Source organism: Gouania willdenowi, chromosome 3 (assembly GCF_900634775.1).
Source record: "Gouania willdenowi chromosome 3, fGouWil2.1, whole genome shotgun sequence".
In the NCBI taxonomy this organism is placed as follows: domain Eukaryota; kingdom Metazoa; phylum Chordata; class Actinopteri; order Blenniiformes; family Gobiesocidae; genus Gouania; species Gouania willdenowi.
In genome coordinates, this window is record NC_041046.1 from 43,446,567 (window position 1) to 43,473,270 (window position 26,704).

The 26,704-nt window shown below is 34.6% G+C and overlaps 2 protein-coding genes across 2 annotated transcripts in view; one reads left to right on the forward strand and one right to left on the reverse strand.

Moving 5' to 3' along the window:
• Positions 1 to 20,457, reverse strand: LOC114456442 (CD151 antigen-like). The gene is made up of 8 exons (XM_028438193.1): positions 20,260 to 20,457; positions 14,496 to 14,581; positions 11,126 to 11,317; positions 6,237 to 6,311; positions 2,413 to 2,517; positions 2,017 to 2,175; positions 623 to 709; positions 1 to 537 (listed from the first exon to the last, which is right to left on the reverse strand). Exons 2-8 carry the CDS (start codon positions 14,577 to 14,579, stop codon positions 478 to 480), a joined length of 762 nt encoding a protein of 253 aa, XP_028293994.1. The 5' UTR covers positions 14,580 to 14,581; positions 20,260 to 20,457; the 3' UTR covers positions 1 to 477.
• The window catches only part of LOC114480360 (transmembrane protein 138-like), a 9,397-nt gene continuing 2,987 nt past the window's right edge, over positions 20,295 to 26,704 (forward strand). The window contains exons 1-4 of the mRNA XM_028474453.1: positions 20,295 to 20,474; positions 24,800 to 24,905; positions 24,989 to 25,157; positions 25,985 to 26,156. Of these exons, the coding sequence (XP_028330254.1) occupies positions 20,295 to 20,474; positions 24,800 to 24,905; positions 24,989 to 25,157; positions 25,985 to 26,156 (627 nt within the window). The remainder of the gene's footprint in view (positions 20,475 to 24,799; positions 24,906 to 24,988; positions 25,158 to 25,984; positions 26,157 to 26,704) is intronic.

A 26,704-nucleotide genomic window follows, 5' to 3' on the forward strand; every position in this document is an offset into this window, starting at 1 on the left:
TTGTGATTGTGACGATTGTGAAGTTTATTCAAATAAAACAACAACATGAGAAGAATCCTAACAGTGAGAAACTACTGTTAAATATAATAAAGTTAATCATGGAAACTAAATCTTCATTTAAAGTGAAACATACAAAATGGAGCTTGAATTCAGTGTGAAAGTGGAGTCAGTCATTAAAACTTCATTAGAATCAAAGCTCGTCAGTCAGTCAGAGGTTAATATTCAATTATTCATCATCATCACCATCATCATCGAACAGAATATAAACATCATCATCATCATCAGAAGAAGAAGAAAAAGCTCCTCATATAAAACCAGTGTGTAGAAAATATAAAAACTAACATTAAACATGTCATTATTTAGAGGTTTTAAGACAAAAAAAAGTTTCAAAATAAAAGTAAAAAGCAGAGGGAGTGAAATGTAGAGTTTGTTCCACCTTTGGTTGAGAGTGTTTTAAAGAGGATGGAGTTACCTCCATCAGTACGGCTCCACCTTCAGACTCCGGTACAGGCAGCAGGTGAACACCATCCCAATGATCTGAGGAGGAAAAACCAACAACACCTCATCATCTCCTTCTTATTTTACACTGAAAGGGACCGGTTCAAAGGGGACTTCCTCTCACCTGAACACAGGCGATGCCCACGCCCACAGCTCCAATGATCTTCAGATGGTCCAGGATGAAACTCTCTAGTTTAGTGATGCAGCCACCCTGAAACACACACACACACACACACACACACACACACACACACACACACACACACACACACACACACACACACACACACACACACACACACACACACACACACACACACACACACACACACACACACACACACACACACACACACACACACACACACACACACACACATTTATTCTGTCTGTCTCACTCACAGTGTGGGCAGAATTAAATGTGGGCGTGGCCAGGGAAGATCCCAGTGTTCCTTTAAACACTGGGATGTTCAAAACATCATGAAAGACATGCAAAAACATCCTCCAAAAACAAACAACAAACAATATTACAGAAAAATACACAAAATCACACCGAAAACACACTTGACGACCACAAAACACAACAAATAACTGAAAAATATTCAAAACTAACAAAATACAGTTGAACAAAAAACAAAATGACAATTAAAATACAAAAAGTTACAACAAAAAATACACAAAGTGACTAAAAAATATATTAAAAATTACAACAAATATATATAAAATAATAGAAAAATACACAAAACGACAACAAACATTAACAAAAACAAACAAGATGATCACAAAGCACAACAAATAACAGAAAAACATACAAAATGACCAAAATACAATACAAAAAAGTTTCTAATTGCAAACAAAAAAATACACAAAATGAGAAAAAAATATGCAAAATATTACAAGTAAAATACAAAAAATGATAAAAAAAGAAAAAAAAATGACAACAACGATACACAAAATGATAGAAAATATACTAAATTACACGAAAAATACACAAAATGACAAAACAAAACAATAAAAAATGGCAACAAAAACACACAAATGATGAAAGAATATACAAAATTACAACAAAAATACAAAATTACAACAAAAATACAAAAACAGACAAAATTACACCAATAACAGCACACTACAAAAACATAGAAAATGAGAAAAAATATACATATCAAAATACACAAAAATACAGCAAAATGAGTTCCAAAAACACACTAAATGACAACAAAGACACACACACTCTTTGAGTTAATGCTCTGATTGGTCATTATTCTAATGCTGACATGGATATTGATCATGTGATCAGGATTTGTTTGTCTGTCAGTTACACTTTAGCTTTTTGCACTTACAAAAAGAAAAAGTCTGATTTTATTGTTTATTTGATCTTTTATATTCAGACTGAGTTCAAAATGATTTTGTGTGTATTTGACTGAAGCTTTGTACAGTGTGTGTGTGCGTGTGCTCATGTTTTGTAGCAACTGTGATCTTTATGATGCTTAAAGCAGGAGGTTTGGTTGAGTGTCTCACCTCCACCCTGTAGATGTTAGAGGGGTGGTCCCTCATCCCACAGAGCCTACCGGGGGTCTTACAGCAGCTGTCAGGAACCTTCCTACCTTCAGCCTCACTGGACCTGATCCACACGCTCTCAGACCAGTCCGCAGAACTGTTGCTGCCACAGCATTTAAACTACACACACACACAGACAGAGAGAAGGTCACTACAGGAAAACACACACACACACACACACACACACACACACACACACACACACACACACACACACACACACACACACACACACACACACACACACAGAGACACAGAGACACAGACACACACACACACACACGCACGCACGCACGCACGCACGCACACAGAGACACAGACACACACACACAGAGACACAGACACAGACACACACACCTCCTGCTGCAGCTTGTCCACGGCGTTGGTGATGTGCTCGTGAGGACTCTGCTGATATTTCTGAATCATCGTCTCCCTCAAGTTCTGCTTGAGCTCCTCGTTTAACTGTTAACACACAAAGACAAAGATTCAACACAACGGGGACAAACATGTGGCCCGAGGGCCAAAAACAGGCCAACAGGAGTTAAATCTGGCCCTCACTATTCAATTAAACTTTATCTATATAGCGCTCATTACAACAAAAGTCATCTCAAAGCGCTATCAAAATATGAAACTTGTAATAAAAAGGAAAAAACCCAACACGATGATGATGAGAAATCCTTTTTTAGGGCAGCAATAGCTCAGTCTGATGTGGACCAAAAAATATGGAAGTTGTTCTGGGAGCTGGGGGGCGTGAGCGTGCAGCCTCTTATAGGCGCCTCGCTCGCCCCTCCTGCTGCTACTAAGTGGGAGGGAAACATGGTTGAAAAATGATTTAATAACAGTGTCTGTAACAGACATAAGACATGTTTGGGTTAGCTTAGCATGTAACGACGCTGGCTGAGCAGTCAGAGGGTAAAGTGGCGGGGCTACAGTATCAATAACTGTAAAAATATATTTAAATGACTAACCCTCAGATGCATGATCGGTCAAAAATGATGATTGCATTTTTATATTAAACGATATCACAACGAATAACAGAAAAAGATACAAAATGACTAAAATACGATACCAAAAATGATTAATCACAAACAAAAAAGTATATATATATATATAAACAATAAAAACTTTTTTCTGAAAAATGCAACTGATCTCATGTTACAAACATGTTTTATGAGGAATACGTCAAATATGAGATTATAAAAACTTTAAATGTCCAAGATTTTTAAGAATAACCCTTAGGTGCTTAAGTGGGGAAGGGTTGTTACTTATGCATCGAAGGGTTAAAACATGGACAAATGTCAAATATAGATATATGAGATATAGATGAGAGTAATTAAAATCAGCTAGTGAAATAACTAACGTGACTTTGCTGATCCTCAGTCTGTGAGTGATTCTCTGAACCAGAAGCTGAAAAAGCTCAATGGAAAGCAGATCATGGACGTTTCCGTGGCAACAGGCCAATGGGAGGAAATGGTTTAAATCAGTGTGAAGGAGATACAAAAAGTATGAATGATGGAGGGAGGAGCTCTGCTCCATCAACCAGACGTTTAAAAAGATTGATTAGGACCTGATAATTATCGCTCTGATCACTCATTAATCACTAATTTATCTTTAACCTGAAAAAATACCAGAACAACAACAGTTAAGAAGAAATATGAAACAGAAACAACAAATTCATTCTTAGCTGTTTTTAAAATGACTGCAAAAACACACAAAAGACAATAAAAGAACTGATTCACTACAATGAGATAAGAATCTTATTGTAATAATAAAATAATCCAATAATATTAATAACAGCAACAACATAGACATCGATATCGAGTATTTACACACACAAAAAATGAATATTAATATAACATAATATGAGGTAAACAGTAATATCATTTCATATACAATATATAACATACATGAACAATTAAGTAACTAAAGTCATTTAATTATTTAGTAACTTTAGTAGATACTTTGCACATTTTTGCCCTTTTTATGTTCTATTAAAGGGATCCTCCACTGTTTTTACAAATGTGTCCTAAAATCTTTTTTATTATTATGCACCATATTTGTTTCATTGCCTTTTAAAACTGGGACTACGTTACAGTTTTAGAGCTGAAGAAGAGCTCTCCTAAGGGACCTTTACTCTCCCTTAAACAGTGCGCTGACGCGCTCTGGTGGCTGAAGTTAGCGAGTAAATCACAGACTTTTGAAAACACACAAACCCTGAGGATAGAAGGACTTTTGGGGGAGGAGTCCTACAACTTCTCTGCTTACAGTGGCCACGTTTACATGGGAGCTTTAATTCCTCTTTAAAGCAGAATAAAAGTTCATTCCAATTTAAACTTAAATCCAAATTAGGTGGCTGGTTTATTCTGATTTTAACGCTAAATTAAATAATTCCTCTATCTTGCAAACACTTAATTCCTCTTTAAATTCATTCCGGTATTTCTGGGCATGCGCGACTTACCGCAATAGCGCACTGGTGACGACATAATCCAAGATGGCCGCCCGAACTAGAACTGATACTATTTATTAAATAAGAGTCTTAGAAGACATGATATAAGGAAAAGAGTGGATGGACGGAGGCATAAACATGCAGACAATAACACGGACACATGGAGATCACTAAACGGAACAGGCTTCATGGGACAGGTGATACAAAGACCCAGAGATGAAGTAAATGCATCCCCGTACTGCATTCACAGGCTGTAATATCACCAGTTTATCATTGTACCAGTTGTTAGAGCTACTATCTTTACCAGGGAGATAATATTTATTCCTGGTGATTGTTTTACGGAGTTTTACTGGGATTTATTTACCAGTGATTAGTTCCTATCTCTCTTCCCCTCCATGGACCAAAGTGTGTTATTGTCCAGCTGTTGTTTCAAAACTACAATCAAAATAAAAGTGAAAACAGTTTTCATGTCTTCTGTGTTAAAACCAAAAATAAAACGTTTGTTGTGTGTTTTTTCCCCGATAGACATGATACGTTATGTTCTCCTCCTGTCCAATCAGAACCTTTCCAGCCACCAGACCTAAAGCGGAATTAAAAAATAAACCTGTTTTCCATGTAAACCTAAATTAGGAATTACTATTACCATGTAAACATCATGTAACCGTGGCCATTGTCTATTACTAAACCTTAGAACTGTCGCCCCCTGCTGTCACATTTTTTTTTTCAGGTTTTTATCATCTTTCAGTAAACAAAAGAGGCTTACATCAACAACTTGAACTTTTATTTAAACCAGGGGTGTCCAACTTATTTTAGTTCAGGGGCCAAATAAGGACAAGTTTGACCTCAAGTGGGCCACAGAGGTTGGGAATCCAACAATTTCAACATTAGTGCTACTTTTCATTACCATGTATAAATAATATAAAATCATGCATTTTAGAGTATATAAGGCACTGACAATATCCAATAAATATGTAAAAATAATTGACAATATTATTTCAATTTGGGGAAATTTTGTCAAATAACTTGAGAATTGAGCAGAATTTTGGAAAAAACTAGATTTTTTCCAACAATTCTAGAATAAAAGTAACTTCCACTGTGTTCTACAAACATGGGAAAACTGGAAACCTCTGCAAATATTGTAGTTTCCACTTGAATAATTGTAAAGTTCTATTTCTAAATACATCTGTTGTGAAAAGTGTATTATTTTTGCATTGATGCCAATATTTAAGTTTGGATATGATATAGTGATGTAAAATACTCCCAAATTCTGGTTAATTTCAATAAATATTTCCATAAAAAGTTTCTCTTTTTTTAATATTCTAAATTCTTGAGCTCACGTTCCTGTGAAAATTTTTCCAAATATTTTACGCCCCTCTGCAGCCCTACTGAGATATCCACAACTAAATATTTTGGCAACTTACACAATGATTGATGTTTACTTTACCCTGCGAGTCGGGTTGGATGTTTAAAAGAATCGAATTTGGCCCCCGGGCCTCGAGTTTGACACAATTTAGAGCAAATAAAAGCAGCACAGGATCTCATTTTGACTAAAAATGATCTAAAAAGCTGCTAAATGATCTAAAAAGCTACTAAATGATCTAAAAAGCTGCTAAATGATCTAAAAAGCAGGCGGAATGCTTCATTCAAATAGAAATCAATAGGATGTTTATATAAGTACTGAATTATTATTATTATTATTATTATTATTATTATTAATACAAATCAATGCATTTACCTGCTGGTAGTAGATATAAGCCAGGACTCCAGCTAGGATCTCCAACAGGAAGATACACATCAGCAGGACAAAATACTGCAGGAGAAACACAAAAAAGAAGGTCAGCACAGACAGAAATGGGACAAATCTGCTTTGAAGAAGCATAAAAAAAAGAAAAGAGGACAAAGTCTGCTCGCTTTATCTGAAGACGAGCAGCTTTCCAATAAGCAAGACAAATATTGAAAGATGTTATCCTTCAACAGGAATAAACAACAAAGGACAAACAGGGAGAGAACAGAAAAGGTCAGACATACCAAAAAAAAAGATTAAATAAAGGTTTTCTTAATAAGAGGAAAAATAAAATGCCAATAAAAACTTTATTAGCAAAGTTCCAAACAAAACAAAAGGGGAGAGCTTTTTGGGGCCCATCCATAAATCACATGAATCTGTGATAACCACATTTATTTATTCATCGGAATAATATCCACTGTTATCAGGAACATTTATTATTATTATTATAATTATCTTAAAGATGGAAATCCTTGTTTTAATCACAAATAAAATGGGTTCAAAGTGACTAAAAATGGTGCAAAAGGTGGTGAAACAGGATTTTAAAAACCACAAAAATTGTCAACTGTCAGTCTTCTTCAGAGGCATCTGCTGATTGCTTTGAAGTTTCAATTTTTGAGTGTTGACAACATGTGATGTCACATGATAACATGATCACTAGCTGAACTGTAACACCCACGTGTACGAGCACTCGCAAAGAAACAGGGGTGGGACAAGGGCACACATTGGAACTATTTCAGAATGTCTAACAGGTGTATTGGTCACCGTGAGTGTGTCAGGTCACGCCGTTCATTCAGCGCACACACACACACACACACACAGAACAAAAACATAACAACACTCGTTAGAAAACAGCAGCACGGCTAGTTTGTCCTCCAGCGTCTTTCTTTGTCCTGCTTCGTAGCGTCTGCTCTGAGGACAAACACATTCGTATTCAGCGCGCGCTGCGACTGCTTTTCTATTCCAGACTTCATCAGAAGTGCAGACGTTACAATTACCCAGGCCCGAAGGTGACTTTAATCAGACGGAAGGTGAGCGGACCGATGCTGCAGCGCTCTGACTCTGTGCTCCTTCATCATATAGACATAATACACTGATTACACTAGACAACTTATGTAGTGTTTGCTTTGAAAATGTCTATTTAGACTCTTTAAGATGATCTTATAGAAGAAACAAGGGTAGATCTGCACTAAAAAGATGATTTAGCCTTTCTCTTTCTGCGTATTTTCTCACCTGACAGGAACAGATCTATCCTTTATACGTCTGTAACAAAGGACAGGAACAGATCTATTCCTCGTATGTCTGTAACAAACTTTTTACTTCATATTTTAGTGTTTTTTTCTAAATCCAGGCGATTCCATCACCTGTTTTTTATTGATATATTTCCATTTTACACATTTCCAATGTAATGAATTATATTAGACACAGACAGGATGATGTCAGTCTGTCCACAGGTGATCCAGACTCTGTTTACTTCATTAACCTGTGAGGATACTACGACTACTACTACTACTACTACTACTGCTACTACTACTACTGCTACTACTACTGCTACTACTGCTACTACTGCTGCTACTGCTGCTACTGCTGCTGCTACTGCTACTACTACTGCTACTACTGCTGCTACTGCTGCTACTGCTGCTGCTACTGCTACTACGACTACTGCTACTACTGCTGCTACTGCTACTACGACTACTCCTACTACTGCTACTACTGCTACTGCTACTGCTACTCCTACTACTGCTACTACTACTACTGCTACTACGACTACTCCTACTACTGCTACTACGACTACTCCTACTACTGCTACTACTACTACTGCTACTACGACTACTCCTACTACTGCTCCTACTACTGCTACTGCTGCTGCTACTACTGCTACTACTACTACTGCTGCTGCTACTGCTGCTGCTACTACTGCTACTACTGCTGCTACTACTACTGCTGCTCTAACAAACAGAGGCTGTTCACTTCCTGTCACACTAACAGCCTCACTGAGGACAGTCAGCCAGTGCTGCTATGTGCTAAGCTAACCAAAACATGTACAACTGGAGGCAAAAATAAACTAAATGACCCCAGTAACACAAAGTGCCAACAGGAGTACAGAAAATAACAAACAAAATGAAGGGGACAAACAAACAAACAAAACTAAATAAATAAACTGAAAACAATGACAAACAAATTAGGGACGTGAATCTTTGGGTGTCTCACGATTCATTTCTGATTCTTAGGGTCACGATTCGATTCAAAATTCATTTTCAATTAAAAAAATGATACAATGCATAGTGTGTTAAGGCAAATTATGGCATCAAAACAACACAGTTTGTATGAGATCATTTTAAATAAACTGATTCATATGATGTAATCACACAAAGGCAAAGTTAAGACAAAGGGTAACGTATTCATGCTAAACAAATAAAAACTTACATACTGTACAAGAAATAAAACTGCCTAAATAAAAGCTCAGGCTTGCTGCCTTTTTCTCCAAGAACTTAAAATAAACTGTAAACAAATAACACAAATTGGTGTTTTGTGTGATTTTTCAAAATAGAAACTTTTTTTCGTAAGTTTCAATTTTCAGTGACTACAAGAATAAGTAAAGATATACAAAAAATAAAGCTTCTGTTAATAAATTAAACTGACTAAATAAAAGCTTAGGCTGGCTGCCTTTCTCTCTCTCATAAGATGCTGATTTAAAAAATACACAACATAGAAAATGGTGTTTTCTTTGATATTTCAAAAATAAATTGTACAAATAACTAACTGCTATTTTATGTGATTTCTCAACAAATCACATAACAAGGGTGGACACATGTTGGGCTTAGTGTGTAGGATTACACAGGCCATAATTGTCCATGTGAGAATACGGTACATCAGGAACATCTAAGTTCTTTAGCAGAAAAAGAAGATGATCTACGTGTTCTGGACTGAGAATGCTTTGCTGTGCTGTCACAATATCTCCAGCGGTGGAGAACACTCTTTCTGCTGCAGCACCAGTATTAGGGATGCATAGGTAGTGTTTAGCTAATGTGGCTATTAGGGGGAAAGCTGTGTCATGGTTCCTTCACCAATGAAGAGGGTCTTCTGAGAGAGACAGTGGATCAGCCTCCAGGAACTCATTCAGCTCTGGTGCACACACACTCCTCCTTATGTATATATATATATATATATATATAAATATAAATATATATATATATATATACACTGTATAACTGCTTTCTTCCTGTATTTTGTACTTTTTTTGTTGTTTTGGTTTTGTGTTTCTACTTGTATTGTTTGACTTACAATAAAAACTTAATTAATTAATTAAAAATGATATAAAATAAATAGATTTTTGATGTTTATGAATCAATTCAGGATTGTTGATGACTAGAATCGCGATTCTTATGTGAATCAATTTTTTTCCCCCACCCCTAAAAAAAAGACACAAAATGAAAAACAAACATACAGAAAAACAAAGAAAATGAAGAGGAAAACACGTCGTAGTTTCCTTATCGTTCACATATAAAGTACCTGTAATGAGGCTGAGATCGAGTGATAGAAGGTGATTAGTGTCTCCATCAGTAATCGGCCATAGGAGTTAGAGGGGACTTCTAACGGGATCGCTCCATTGCTCCCGAGTGCTGATAGAATCTTCCCTTAAATCCAAAGGTGACTGCTGAGTCAGCAGTTCTGTCATTAGGCTCAACCTTTAAACGTGGACAGAGCTGCCATTCACTGAGGCTCCTGGACACACCTCATGAATCAGTGAAAAACATCCCTGATGAAATGAGTGTGATTCATCGTCTCAGGCTGCAGCACAGGACAGGAGTCAGCTACAGCTGCAGCTACAGCAGCTGCTACATATACACGTCTACATTTACCAAGCAAACATCTACTACACACACACACACACACATCTACTAGGGCTCCATGAAAGCATTAAAAACATTCAATTATTGATCATCAATGAAAACTTCCACTAAGTACAGTTCTAACCTTTGTGGTACCACAGGCGGTGTTACAGCTCGACTAGTGATCATGTTATCTTGTGACGTACCCGCTGATTGTAACAAGCACATGAAACAGTGTTACAGCTCGACTGGTGATTGTGTTATCTAGTGACTTCCTTATCAAATGCAATAAATGCACTTATCAGTTGGTGTTGCCGTTCAATTTGTTATCAAGTTACTTTGTGACTTACTAATCACAAAGTGATCACATTATCTTGTGTTTTTAAGTCCCTTCTTAAGACACATCTCTTTTGCTTGGCCTTTGACACCTCGTAAGACATCAATTTTATTTATTTTTCTACATTCCTTGACATTTTTGATGCTTCTTAATTTATTTTTATATTTCATGTTTTATGCCTTTTAATTTGTTTTGTATTTCAAATGTAGTATTTTTTATCTCATGTGAGCTGTTATGTATTTTATTTTCTTCTGTACAGCACTTTGGTCAGCTGTGGTTGTTTTAAAGTTGAATTGGATTGTGACTTCCTTCAATAAAAGCACAATTCAGGTGGTGTAGCAATTGACAAGGCAATCATGTTATTTTGTGACTTTCTGATTAAAGAAAAAAAACACAATTGCCAGGTGGTGTAGCAGTTCACATGGTGATCATGTTATTTTGTGACTTCCTCAATAACACAATACATGGCCTTAACGGGTGGTGTTTCAGCTTGACTTGTGATCATGTTATTTTGTGACTAACAAGTGGTTCAGAATATTGTAACCCCTGATTGAAAGAGGAGTACTGACCTGATGAACCTGTCTATATCTTATATCTACAATCATCTCTGTCAGTAATGAATAAAGACTTTATTTTATAGTTTGTTTTGTATACGACGTCTCGTCTCTCACCACTCTCAGGAGCTTCCTCTGCTCCTTGAAGGTGGCGCAGCATCCCAACACGCCTGTTACCATGACGATGGCTCCGGCCAGGATCAGGATGTAGGCGGAAGCGGCGTACGTCTTGGAGGAGAGCAGGCTGATGTAGTCGCTCTTCTCCACCAGCGTCCAAACTCCCACCGCCATCACCACGCCGCCCGCCAGCTGTAGGAGGAGCAGAGGTCAACAATTATGACATAAGTCACCAAAACAAGAGCAAAGGTTGATTTAAACTCAAACCAAGAATGAATCCATCAAATATCTATCTATAAAGTCTGTCGGTGTGTGTGTGCGCGCTTGTGCGTGTTCCTCAAATATCTCTGCGGATCAGGATCAGACTGACCTGAGACTTTCAACATGGCTGCTGCTTGGTTCAAGGGTGTGCGACGTTGGATTTGTTTGGACTTAATTAATAAATGCTTTACATATTCCGTGTGCATCTAAACTGACTGTTGTGGATTAATGACAATAAATGAGTCCGGATCGAGTCTGTTCTAGTCTGAGGAGATCCGGATCCATGAGGACAACAAACTGGAATCTGAATAGATGGGGTTCAACTCCCTACTGTGTCCTTGCTAAAAGCCAAAATATATGAAAACAATAATAATCACTTTACACATTTCACAACAAACCTAAATGTCCCTGACGTCCCACCTTCACACATAACCTCATTTAAACATCCATGAAAAAACAACGGAACCTCCCACTTTTCTATAGTAACACATACTTCCTACAGACACTGACCTAGTTGGACTTAATTATATTTTAATACTCAACAAGACTGGAATTTACCTAATAATTAAAATACATAGTTTAACAGTGAGATTACCATAGCCAAATATTTAAGGATTGATTAATTCAAGTTTGAAAAACTCAAGAACAAAACATGTTTTATATTATATTCTAATTCATTTATTATTATTATTATTATTATTATTAGGAAAGCATTGATAGTGCAAATGAACACAGCCTTAACTTTATAAAACACATAAAGAACCGTACAGATTTGATGTCATATTTTAGCTGTAATTTATTAGTATTATTATTAGGGGCACAGATGGATTTAAAAATGTCACTTTTGGGTGTAAACCTACACTTGGGCACCTCCTGGTGGCCAACAGGGAGAAAAAAGTCATTTTAAGTGACAAGCTACAACTAATATAAGATCTAAGTTAGTTTTGTTTTGTTTTTAGATTTAAAAATGTGGGAAAAACAAACACAGCAGCATTTAAAAATAATAATCACAAACATTTAGTAAACATTGGAAACAAACACCTGATTTTCTGCATTTGGTTTGTCATTAAACTTCAAGTAAAAATGTTTCTTTGATATTTCTTCAAGGTTTGAACCTTTATTTGATATTTTTGCTGTGGAAAACACAAGGTTAGGTTAAATTAACACAGCAACAAAGGATTTTCTACATTTTTGTCTGTATTTAAAAAAAAACATTTGTATTTAATAATATAAAATACATTATTAAATAGTAATAAATACATAAATAAATTACATGATAAATAATTAGATTAAATACACAAATATTATATATACTAATTATAATATATTAATAATTGATAACACTAATAAATAAGTGTATTAATCAATTAATAAAATCATTTTACATTTGTATATTTTGTTTATATTTTTAAAAATTTCTGAGCTATTTTGAGTGTTTAAGTTATTATTTTCTATATTTTTGGAACTTTGTGTGTTATTTTTTTGGATCATTTGGTATATTTTGTGGTTTTTTGTGTTTTCTGTTGGTCATTTGGGGCCTGTTACGAATCTAGATAATTATATCCTGAATTAATCTCTGTTAGCGGGCTTCAACTAACCAATCATTTCCTGTCAGAGAGAAGCTGCTGAGTTAAGCTGTTGATCTCAGTCTGGTTAACCGGCGCGCTCTAGTGACGGACGTGGATATTACAGCGTCAAACCAATCACACGGTGGAACAGTAGAACTTATTTTACCGATGCAAAATGAAAGTCAAAAAGTAATTTATAAACTTGGTGCATTTTTGAAACAGGTTCTTGCTTTGTTGAAATTATATTTGTTAAAATTTGTTTTGTGAACTTGTGCTCCACACCATGGAAATGGTCGTGAGCACTGAAATAAAAGATAAGATAAGACAATCAATGTCTAAATAGTCAGCTGTCAGATCAGATCCACACAGTGACGTGTTCACCTTTTATTGGACAGCTCGCTTTCTAAGAGATCTGATTGGTCAGGTTAGCACTCGCTAAGATCCTAGCCAAAGAAAAACCTGCTCGCGAGCAGGCCAGTCGTTCAGCAAAAGTTACCATGGTGATTTAGCTCTGTAAGACGTTAGCGAGCTTTGTAGTCCAGCACACACTGATTTAATCCCTGAAGTTAGCGCAATAAGAGTTAATCTAGATTCGTAGTACACCCCCTTGGTGTAAGTGGATGTTGTTTTGCATCGTTCACAACACTTCTCACCAAAGTACGGATGAATGTAGGAGTGAACATTGTGCATTGTGACTGAATAGGGCGTGTGTGTGTGTGTGTGTGTGTGTGTGTAAATGAGGCTTTATGAGGCAGATGGAGGAAAAAAAACCAACAAGGTCCTCGTTGGAAACAGATGATGATGCATATGTGTTCAGCTGCAAGTGTGACTTCACACTGATGAGTGAGACACACACACACACACACGCACACACACACACACACACACACACACACACACACACACACACACACACACACAATGAAGTCTGTGCACTGGAAAGTTTGAAGGAGTTTCTTCCTGTGGATAAATATATAAATATGCAGCTCTGCTTTGATCTGTGGTCCAGACGTTATGCAAACAAAGCTTTTATTGTGAAAGGACATAATGGGATGAGTAAATGATGGGTGTCCTTGTCTGCACCAACATTAGGGATCAATGTGTTGTTTGAACTGATTAACTTGATTCTACAGCTGAGGTCGACCAATGCTTGTGTAGCTTTACATTTTTATTTTGTTGTTGGTGATGGTTTTAACCCGTCTGAAATTTAAATGGTCTTAATTAGAAACAAATGTGTCATCGGTAATTATTTATGTGTGTTTCTTTCTGACCTCACACATCAGATACAGTAGATATAAAAAGTCTACACACCCCTGTTTAAATGCCAGGTTTTTGTGATGTAAAAAAATGACACCAAGATAAATAATTTCACAACCTTTTCCACCTTTAATGTGACCTAGAACCTGTACAGTGCAATTGAAAAACAAACTATAAAGAAAAAGTATATGATAAATAAGATAAAGAAAATAGATAAGATAAAAAAATAAAATCTAATACGCTGACTAATGTGTTGGTAAGAACATTAAATGTATTTTTCTCACCCAGAACAGGAAGTTGAAAGTGAAGAGCAGGTACTTCAGACAGACGGTCCCACACGTTTCCTTTTTCTCCTCGTAGGCTCCCATCGCTGCACGACACACACGCATGCACGCACACCACACACACACACACAGAGTTAGTTACAAACTCACAATCACCACATAAACCCACCCACCACACTGCAGTGAAACCTCCTGTTGTTGAGTATTGACTAGTTTGCTAAAAAAACAACAACAACACTGAGCTCACAATGAGACACACTCAGTGACTCCAGTGGTGTTTTGAATCCTCTGGTGCCTTGTGTTAACTGGTGACAAAGTCTGAGCGTTAGTCATTAGGTGAAATGGACACCAGCTTACACACAACACCTCACTAATCAGATTTATGATTATAGATATAATTATCTATATATACAGTAATAGCAGGAATATATAACATACACCATGCAGAAAAGAAAACCTTTGAACAATAAACCTATAAATAAATACAATATATTGAATAGGAGTCCCTATCAGGAAAAAAATCAAATAAAATTTGTCAATGATAACAATAGAGATACAATAAACAAATGTGTGTTAAATGAATATTTTACATAAAATATTATTGGATATTAATGTACATGATATTTACATAAAATAGCATAAAATACACAAGGACAATAAAAAGTAGAGCTGGACGATATAGACCAAAACTCATATCTCGATATTTGTTCTCAAAATGGTGACATACTCTATGATATAAAGCTCAATAATTTTAATTCAAATAAATCTCACCAGAAAGACAATTTTGGGTTAAATTTTCTGATGCAAAATGCCACACAGGCACATTTATTAACAAACAGATGCACAATATGTGCCATTTTTGCCTTTTTCTCCTCTAAGGGACAGCACGTGTGAGTGAGTTCTGTAGTGTGGCTTGTTTAGATGAAGGTCTGGGTTAAAACACACTCAGTGATCATCTAACTGAGCTTTCATTGCTGTTCTGATAAGTAGAGAAAGCAGTGACTCCTAAAATGAGTATTTTAATACAAATTAAGCTATAAAAAATATATATACATCAATGTAAGCAGTATTATAATTTTCTATATCACCAAAATAGAAAACTCAATATGTCCTGAATCTGGATTGATTGCCCAGCCCTAATAAAAAGACAAAAAATATATTGAAATATTTTTTTAAATGAAAAAAGAATTGTCCGACTGTGACAACAAAAAGTGCGATCAACAAAACAAAAAAATTTGATAAAAATATCCAAAACAACACAAAATAACAACAGAAAAACACAAAATGAATGTCAACAAAGACACACAAAGCCTTTGTTGTTTCCTGTGTTAAAGATCATATTGGTCTTTATTCTAATGCTGATTATTAACGTTAGATTGTGATGATATTGCAAAGCACTACTGCGCTGGATCTATTTTAAACCCCTCTCATTTGCATAGATTATTAGCAGATTTAGTAAATAAACTCACATCATAGTACAGAGAGGCTGGGAGCGATCAGGACGTCACTGAGTCTGTGAGGTGAGTCTGGAACCTCAAACACTTTTTCTGTAACTCAGACGTCAAGCCAGGACTCGTCCTTCACTCATAAACTATCCTGACTCTCCCAATCTGCCTCCACCCACACCCACCCACACACACACACACACACATTGAGTCAGAGTTCCCGTCTGCTCTGCGTCTCTACATCTGCTATGAGGGTGACTCTTTGTGTTCCTGTTAATTAAGTTCAAACAACGTCTCACACTCTGATCTCACATTTACACTATTTAAACTTTCACACACACACACGCAGTTTCAGGCCGTGACAACACAAACTGTTAGAAAAACCACTTTAGATCAGCACTTTACCTGCTGGTGTATTGCTTCAACTGGTCATCATTGTAACTGGTGATGCACCACAGCAGAGGATTTCACTGTCACTCTTTATTTACATTCATCTGAAGCACTTATTCAGAATAATGTAAGTCACAAGATAACATGATCACTAGTCCAACCAGAACACCAACCTTTAATGATCAATCAGTGAGTCACAAGATAACACTATTGATTACGCGCACACACGCATGTGCACACACACGCGCACACACACGCAGCAGAAAAAACAAACAAGCCAAACCCAGAGAACAAACCCAGTGTGAGCTCATAGTAACATTAAACTGTATGTTGTCAGATAACATAGACAGGTGCATTATAGAGTCCAGACACACTGTTAAATAAATGAGCTGCTGACATAGACATTCTTATCACATCCCTGTCTGTCTGTGATCAACCAAAACACACAGAAAATATGAAATTATTCCACTTCCTCAAATGGAAACACTGCCATTGTTTCTTATCATTTAATTAAACAAAAATCAAAGGAACCTGACAATCTGTTTATGGGACAATATCACACATTTCCTCCATATTTTTGACTGTAAAACAGGTGAGCTAATGCTAATGTTAGCTTTAGCATGTGTCGCTAACAGCTCGATGTCAAATCTCAGTTTGTGTTTGTTTCTGTTGTATATAAATATGAAATTAATGATAATAATTAACTCCACAGGATGTTTAACAGCATGTAATGAGTCTGATTAGACAAAAAGATGATGAAATAGAAACATTAAATATGGATGGACTGTGTTCTGATGACCTGTGAGAGAACAACACATTTACACTAGGGCTGAACCATTTTGAAAAATAATCTAATTGCGATTTTTTTCCTCAATATTGAAGATGTATAATGCGATTATCTTTTTCAAGGACCTCTTGTCATGTATTTTTCATTGAACACAAGCAATAAATCAATGTTTCATAATAAACAATTTCAGATTTATCTAAACTTTAAATAAATATACATTTTAAAACACAGATTACAACAATAAAGCAATCAAATCTGTGGCTTTACCTCTTCAACATCTAACTAACTTCATGTTTCATGTGGACTGCACTTCATAAACACTCTCTGAACTTAACAGGACAAAAAAAACTAAAAATTGGAGTTTTTGCGATTAGAAGATCGCGTTTTATGATATTGCAATAATATCGCAAATGCAATTAATCATTTAGCATTAATTTACACTAAAATAAACATTTACACGAAAATAAATATTTACACGAAAATAAACACTGATTTCACTGAGGAAACATATTGTTTAAACCAAGGGTTCTCAACCTTGGGGTCACCAGACACTGGGAGGGCGTCGCCAGATGTCTTTAAAAAACTAAGAACATTTTCTGAATAATTTGAGCCCATTTTTGCTTATTTTTACCCTTTTTCTACAACTAAACCAAACTTTCCATATTTTAACCAATTTTCATCCATTTTTCTTGCCATATTTTTGCTCCTTTTGATGCATTTTTTGCTACAATACTCCCAGTTCTGACACTTCTACATTACATTTCAATGCCTTTTCTGCACATTTTTTCCACTTTCAAAACATTTGTTCAGCACTTATAAACCCTTTCCACCTAATGTCACATATGTTGACCCATTATTGTGACTTTTAAACTCTTTTCACCATATTTTATGATTATTTTTGCCAATTTAAGCACATTAAACAATTTGTCATGCCCATTATTTTCCAGTTTAAACTAAATGTTCCAATATTTGACACTTTGAACGCTTTTTACAACTTTGTCTGTCTACTTTGCAACTTTTAACCAATTTCTGTTGTTTTTAAAATCCCATTTCACCACCTTTTCCCACCACTTTTGGTCAATTTTAACCTATTATATTTCAGATTAAAACAAGGATTTACACCTTTAAGAAAACTATAATAATAATACTATATTAATAATACTACATATAATTCAGAATCACAGCAGACACACAGACACAGACACACACACCAGCTATAGGAAATTGTTACAACAGCTTTTTGTTACCAGGAGGAGAACTTCTAAAAATGTGTCCGAGAAGTTATCAAACCAATAGTGTTTAGTTGTGATTTAGATGAAGATTAAAACTCATATTAGAGATCAATCGATGCAGAATTATTGGATACTTATTCTTGCAGCTTATATTTAAATGTTCACCATCAGGCTTTTTAAGGCTGAAAGACTTGATTGTGTAACAGCAGAATCACTTCCCACGCACACATTCTCTGACACATTGTAGAAGGAAAAAGTCACAGAAAACAGACGGGAGTTAAAAGTTCAGATAGTGAATGAAGGTGAAATCACTAACATGAGGCTCTGATGATTAAACAGTGACTACAGTAAAGGTAGGAGAGGCATTCTGGGGCGGAGCTTCAAGGACGTTTACTGAGGAATCTCAAGGATTTAGGAATCAAACTCAACAAGATGGATTTTATTCTCACGGACGGCTTCATTTTCCACTGTTAAGGCTCAGAAGTGATTTAAAACAAACTAGAATTTATTCATACATTTTAACTTTTGAAAACAAATCAAGGAGTGTCAGTAAAAACTATTTAAAAACACCAACTGACAAAGCAAATCTTTGATCATCTGTCAACAAATGAAAGCAGTTGATTCTGTTTTGATTACGTTAAATCTTATTTTCATTTTAATCATTGTTCTATGAATCTGTGATAACCATATTTATTTATTCATATGAATAATGTCCACTGTTATCCAGGAACATTTATTATTATTGTAGTCATCTTAAAGATGGAAATCATGGTTTTAATCTGAAATAAAAATGGGTTCAAAGTGATCAAAAATGGTGGAAAAGGAAAACAAAAGAAAGTGGTTAAAAGCTGCAAATTAGAGTTGGCAAACACAGACAGAAAAAGTGGTAAAAAATGTTTAAAGTGTGAATATTGGCTTAAAAGTGTCAGAAATGGGGAGGGGGCGGCTAACCTAATGTTAAAAGTAGCAGCAATTACATTAAACTAACACATAATGGGAATGACAAACTCTGAATGTGGTTAAATTGGCAAAAAAAAATAAGTATGAAATATAGGTAAAAGAGGTTAAAAGTGACAATAATTGGTCAACATACAGTATATGACATTTGGTGGAAATGGTTTATAAATGCTAAAAATGTCTTGAAAGTGGAAAAAATATGGAGAAAAGGCACTGAAATGTGATGTAGAAGTGTCAGAAATAAGAATAACGTAGCAAAATGCACTAAAAAAGTGATGAAAAAAGGTTAAAATGACAAGTTTGGTGTAGTTGTAAAAAAAAAGGGTAAAAATAAAATAAAAAGGCAGAAATGGGCTCAAAATAAATAAATCTTAGTTTCTTGAAGGTATCTGGCGACCCACTCCCTGTGTCACGAGACCCTAAATGGTGTCCTGACCCCAAGTTTGAGAACCCATGGCTTGGCCGACAACAGGTTAATAACGTTCACATATTAAACTATAATTACATTATACCCATCCAACAGTATGTGCGTGTGCATTAATATGTATTTTATTTATTATTCATCTTGAAAATGTCACTGAAAAACAAACAAAACAGTTTTTCAAAATATGACGAAATCACAAAAGCATTTTTAAACATCTCAAAACACGCTTAACATGACAAAGTCAGTGTTTAAAAAGCGTTAAATACGGCTTGTAGTGAGGAAAAGAGGAGAAAATCCCCATGTAACAAGGTAACCATTAGGTCCGTAACACCAGTGTTAGCTAACGCTAAAGTTACGGCTCAAACTGTGAAGATTACCACAGCTTTTATCAACACAGCGTACTTTTTAACTTATAAAAGAGATAATGAAGCTTTTTAGTTTTATAGAAGATGTAAAATTCTGATTTTGAAAAATAAATCTGTAACCATAACGGACACAAACTAACACAGTCCACTTCCTGCTCGCTCACCTGTAGTTTCTGTACACCTCTGCCGGAAATCAAAGATGGAGAACCGTGTAAAAAATACGCTCCAAATGTGTGAAAATCCGTTTAAATGTGTCCGCTTTTCATCTCACGGAGCTCTGAGGGGAAGCTACGGTGAAAGCCTGGTGGAAGCCGGCGGACAGACGGAGGCTGGGCGGCCGCAGAGCAGAGACTCCTCCCCGGGCCGGGACACCTTCACGGTCCTGGGGGGCTGGATCTGAGCACACACCCCGGACCCCCATCATGTATAAAGGTCTTTATTATTCAATCAAAAACAATCTTTTCATTTTTTTTATTTTTTAAATCAATTCAATCTAAAAAATAATAAAAAAAAAAACAACATCAATCAGAAATAATAATAAAAATCACTTCAATCAAAAAAACAACAATAAAAATTACTTCAATAAAAAATAATCATTTCAATAAAAAAATAAAATAAATAATAATAATAATAATTTAAATTTTAAAAAAATCATTTCAGTCATAAAAAAAGCACTTCAATATTAAAAAGATAAATAAATTCAATAAAAAAAATCAATAAATAAAAAAATAACTTTAATAACAAAAAATAACTTCAACCAAAAAATAATAATTTCAATAAAAAAAATAATTTAAATAAAGAAAAAAAAAATAAATTAAAAAAAATGCTTTCAAAATAGAAAAATCACTTCAGTCAAAAAAAAATTAAAAAGTGAAAAATATTTGAGACCCAAATAAATGCATTCCAAAAGTTATTTTTTGGATTGAATAATAACGACACAAATCTACCTCCATACAGTTCAAAAACAAAACAACACACAACTAAGAATTCTATCAGAGAGACAAAGACATTTAATAACCACCTGCCGGATTATAATCAGTCAAACAGTCATTTTAATGTTTTCAGAAAAATTTAAAATACGTGAATCTTTTCAGGAAACAAAAAAAGTTCAACAGAAGACAGATTTATGTAAATATCTCACATGTGTCAAAAACGTGGCCCTTTGGAGCATCTAATTGGACCTGCAGGAGAAAACATGAATCATTGTGTAAATGAAAGTCAACACTCCTGGTGCTCAGTTCACATGATTTTTAATGTTAAACTGTTCAAAATTATTTTGAAAAAATCTTTCAATTTCACTCATTTTCTTAGTGTTAATAATGATGTCTTTTAAAAATCAGACACTACATGTTTACAATTTATTTAGATGTATAATAAACAATTGATGGTGTTCCATTTACCATTTTATTTCCTTTATGTAATTTAATTATTTTATTCTAATAAATTCTACTGTGACATCGTGTGTAGTAATGCAGCTCCACCACTAGATGGAGACAGATATGTTCTGCTTTCCCCTCAGGGTCAAACATGTCCTTTAGTTTACTGTAAATAATCCTAGTAAAAACATTAAAACAAATATTCTACGTGTTTTTTAATTTTATTTTGTTTCATTAAAATCATCATAATGTGTCTCGTTTTATGGATTGGTTTTTGTATTTTATTTTTTAAATATATTTTGGTTTTGTGGATTTTACTCGTTTGTTTTTGTTATATTTTCATATTTCTGATGGTTCTGTTATGTGAACATGAATTGATTATTTATTATATATTTTTTTCAACAAGAGGGAAAAGGCAGAAAACATGTTAAACAAATGACAATTTTATCTTCTAATTTTTTTTTAATTTTAATTGTAATTAATTATATCAGCTACATTTCTGTTTAAAAAAAAAACATGTATATGTTTGTAAATTTCGTGGATTTATTATGTTATATTATACAACCACTCAATAACATTTTTAAAATGTTTTTTTTAATTCTTTACCCATTGTATTTAATATTTTGTTTTAGTCTAAAACTAAATCCCCACCGTTACTTTTCTCCGTGTGTGTGTGTGTGTGTGTGTGTGTGAGGGATAAACCCCTTTAGTCTCAATCTGTCAGTGTCAGTCACTCCTCCTCCTCCTGCTCTTCTTCTTCTTCATCCTCAGGTTTGTTCTTTCACTGTTTTGTATTTTTCTCAAACTAAAACAAATTGTCCCCGCGACCCTGTTAAACGGGAATAAGCGGGTATGAATGGATGGATGGATAAAACAAATTGTTCCTAAAGCTGCTCCGCTGTGTTTGTTCTCTGTGTCATTCATTTATAGAAAGATTTAGTGCTTAAACACTTTCTGTTCTCTTTATATTTTGTGGCTGTGTTTCTGCAATATTTCAACAATTTTTTTGGCTGTTTTCTCTCATGAAAATGTTGTTAAATTAAATAATAATCACCTAAAATTCATTGATTTGGTTTAAATTATTTTCAATATTTTGTGTTTTATTTAACTTCTCTACAATATCTGTTACCACTCAAAAAAAGGCAATTAAAAATAAATAAAGTTGGTTTTTTTATAATTAAAAAAAATTGTAGAGACAGCTGCTCTGATTGATTGATTGATTGATTGATTGATTGATTGATTGATTGATTGATTGATTGATTGGTGGTGGGGAAAGTTAGATAAATTTGATTAACTTAATCTTGCACTCTTTTTGAAAAATGTATGATTATCAATGTTGTTATTTTGTTGTCTTTTTAATTTCTTTTGCAGATGCATTTTATATATTTGATTGTTCCTTTATCATTTTTTTCTATCAAGCTGTTTGATTAATAATAATAATAATAATAATAATAATAATAATAATAATAATAATAATAATAATAATAATAATAATTTTTACAATAATCTTAAGATTTTTTTCAACTGATAATTTTTGATATTCTATTAAAAATTGTCGTAGTTTTTATCACAAGAAACAACAAAGACTTTATGTGTTTTTATGTGTATTTTCCTCTCATTGTGTGTATATTGTTGACCTTTTTTGTATTTTTCTGTCTTATTGTGTGTTTTTGAAGTCATTCTGTTTTGTTGTGTTTTTTTGGACTTTTTGGAATCCTTTTGTGTATTTTTTTAAAGTAATTCATGCGTTTTTGTTGCTTTATGTATTTTTGTGGTTCTTTTATGTATTTTTCTATAACTTTGGTTTGTGTTGTCATTAGGTGTATTTTTGTATTTTGTTGTCATTTCTTACGTTTTGTTGACCTTTTGTCTATTTTTCTATCCTTTTGTGTGTATTATTGGAGTAATTTTGTGTTTTTGTTGATATTTATTGTGTTTTTTTTTTTTTTTACCCTTTTCTTAAGTCATATTGTGTATTTTGTTGTTTTGTGTATTTATGTGGTTGTTGTGCATTTTTCTTACATTTTTGAAGTCACAATGTGTGTTTTTGTTGTCATTATGTGTATTTTTGTTGTTATTTAGTGTGTTATTAGTCATTTCATTCATTTTTGTTGACCTTTTGTCTATATTCCTGCCCTGATGTGTGTGTTTTTGGAGTTTTTCTGAGTTTTTATTGATATTTTCTGTTTTTTTTTTTAAGTCATTTGTGTATTTTCGAAGGGTGTTCTGGGTAATTTCTTTGACCTTTCCTCTCTTTTTAAAGTCATATTGTGTATTTTTGTTGTTTTGTGTATTTTTGTGTTGTTTACTTCTATAATTTTGGAATCATTCAGTGTTTTTTGTCATGATTTACATTTTTGTCGTTATATAGTGTTCACTTCATGTTTTTCTTGATTTTTATTGTATTTTTCTGTCCTATTTTGTGTTTTATGAGTAATTCTGTATTTTTCTTGATATTTTCTATTATTTTGGAATCATTTTGTGAGTTTTTGTTGCCATTATGTGTATTTTTGTTGGTATTTAGTGCGTTATAAGTCATTTCATGCATTTCATACGTGGTTTCTTGTATTTCTTTGTCATTTTAATATGATTCTGTGTTTAATTTGTCACTCTGTGGTGCATTGCTGCCTCTCAGTGTGGAGATCGTGGGTTCAAGTCCCTTTAGTGACCCTCAATGGGCTAGCTTAGCGCGTAGCAATGACAGCTGAGCAGGGTCAAAGGGTCAAAGCGTAGGACAATGTTATCACTTCCACTTTTTGGTAAAATATTTTTATTGGACCCTTTGGAAAATTAGGAAATATGACATCAATCAGATGATAATTTATCAAAAAAATATGATTATTGTCCATACCGTTTTCTTTTTGAGAGCTTTTGTTTCATAGCCACAGTGAGTGTGACCTGATCTCCATCAGCGCCTGGTGAACCTGGATCTCTCTCACACTGAGAGCAGGCGGATCCTCTTATGACCTGGTATTTAGAGCGTGGCAGGTGTGAGGAAGATTAGCACTGATTTATTACTCAGAAGGACTTTCAAAACCCCTTTAAAACCCACACACACACACACACACACACACACACACACACACACACACACACACACACACACACACACACACAAATGAGAATCAATGAGATAAAATAACATAAAATTATACAAGATTAAATAAAACGGGAAAATTTTGATTATAAAAACATAAAAGATGTAATAAGATGAGATAAAATCACAGATGAGGTGTTAACATTAGATGAGGTCAGATAAAATGAGATTAGACGAGATAAGATTATTTACAGTAAGTTATACCTCTAGTGTTGCTCTTATCTCTTCCAGGTTGATGATGATGATGGTGATGATGATGGTCCTCCTCCAGAGATCCCTGTGTCTTCTGTCCAAACACTGGTTCCAGTTCTTCATCTGATCACATGGTCTCCTCCAGGTTCTCCTCCTTCCTTCCTGGCTGAGTGGATGCTGCTGACTCTTCCATGTAGCGTGTGTGTGTGTGTGTGTGTGCGTGTGCAGCGTTGGAGCCTCAGTGGGGCCACGGAGCCTTCGGGCCAGAGTCTCTTCAGAGCAGCAACTACTCCCTGGTTCTGTTGATCCAGCTCAGCCTGCTGACCTTTGACCTGCTGGTCAACGCTGGGAGTGAACTACTGAGGGACGAACCCGCCGTACAGATGGTCCTGTTCATGTGAGAAATACTCATTTCATTCATTCATCTATTACAGCAACCATGGGGTCACCAGATGCCTTCAAGATACTAAGAATACTGTCTGAATATTTTAAGATGTCCTGATGTTGGAGATCTAAGTATATTTCAAAGTAAACTTCCTGAAAAAAGTAGTCTGAATAAACACATGATTGTAAAAGCACACAAAATCTATATTTTTTTAATGGCACTACAAACACAAAATTATTTCAAAACTATAAAAGAAAAGAAAAATTCACAAAATGACTTTGAAGCACACAAAACAATAAGAAAAACACAACAAAATATAGAAAATGACAGTAAAATTACACACAATAATAGAAAATTACATAAAATTATGATAAAAACACATACAATGATGATAAAAACACATTAAACAATAAGAAAAATACACAAAATCAATCCAAAAACACAACAGAATATAGAAAATGGCAATAAAATGACACAAAATAACAGAAAAATACATAAAATGACAATAAAAACACGCAAAATGACTTTAAAAACATACAAAACAATGAAAAAAATACAAAAAATTACTCCAAAAACACAACAAAATATAGAAAATTATGGTAAAATTACACATAATAATAGAAAAATACATTAAATGGGTCTAAAAACACAAAATGACTTTAAAAACACACAACAATAAAAGAAGCACACACACAATACAGTAAAAATACACTAAACACCAACAAAACCAAACAGAATGCTAAAACTTTTTGTTGTTTCCTGTATTAAATCTCAGAATGGTTATTATGAATGTTGATCATGTGATCTAACCTGTATGATGTCATCATGTGTTCCCTCAGCATCCAGGACATTTCCATCCTGTTTAACGTGATCATCATCCTGCTGATGCTGTTCAACACCTACGTGTTCCAGGTGGGGCTGGTTTCCATCCTGCTGCAGCGCTTCAGATCTCTGCTCATGCTCTCTGCTCTGTACCTGACCTCCAGCGTCATCCTGCACTCCTGGCTCATGGTACAAACATCCTGTGGGACACGTGCATGTGTCCCCAAGTGTTATTCCTGATAGATGCAGTTTCTCCTGAAGATAAATCTGATCCTTGCTGACAGTTACAGTATCTATAGTATGTACTGTAACAAGTGCAATAACACAGAGATGGGCCACTTTTATCACAGGGGAGACACAAAAATGTGATTGTCTGATCCGAGGGTCACATGATGATCAATACGTATTTAGAGTAATCACCACTCTGAGCATTAACGCACGCATTTTGTACATTTTTCCTCAAACTTTGTGTGTTTGTTGAAGCCTTTTGTATGTTTTTGTTCTCATTTTGTGTGTTTTTGGAAACCTATTGTATGTTTTGTTATCATTTTGTGTGTTTTTGCACTCATTTTGATGATTTTTCTCTAACTGTGTTTTTTTGGAACCTTTTTGTGTGTTTTTGGCATCATTCTATGTATATTAGTTGGTTTTTTTTGTGTTTTTGGAAATCTTTAGTGTGTTTTTGGCGTCATTCTGTGTATTTTTAGCGCCTTTTTACGTCATTTTTTGTATATTTT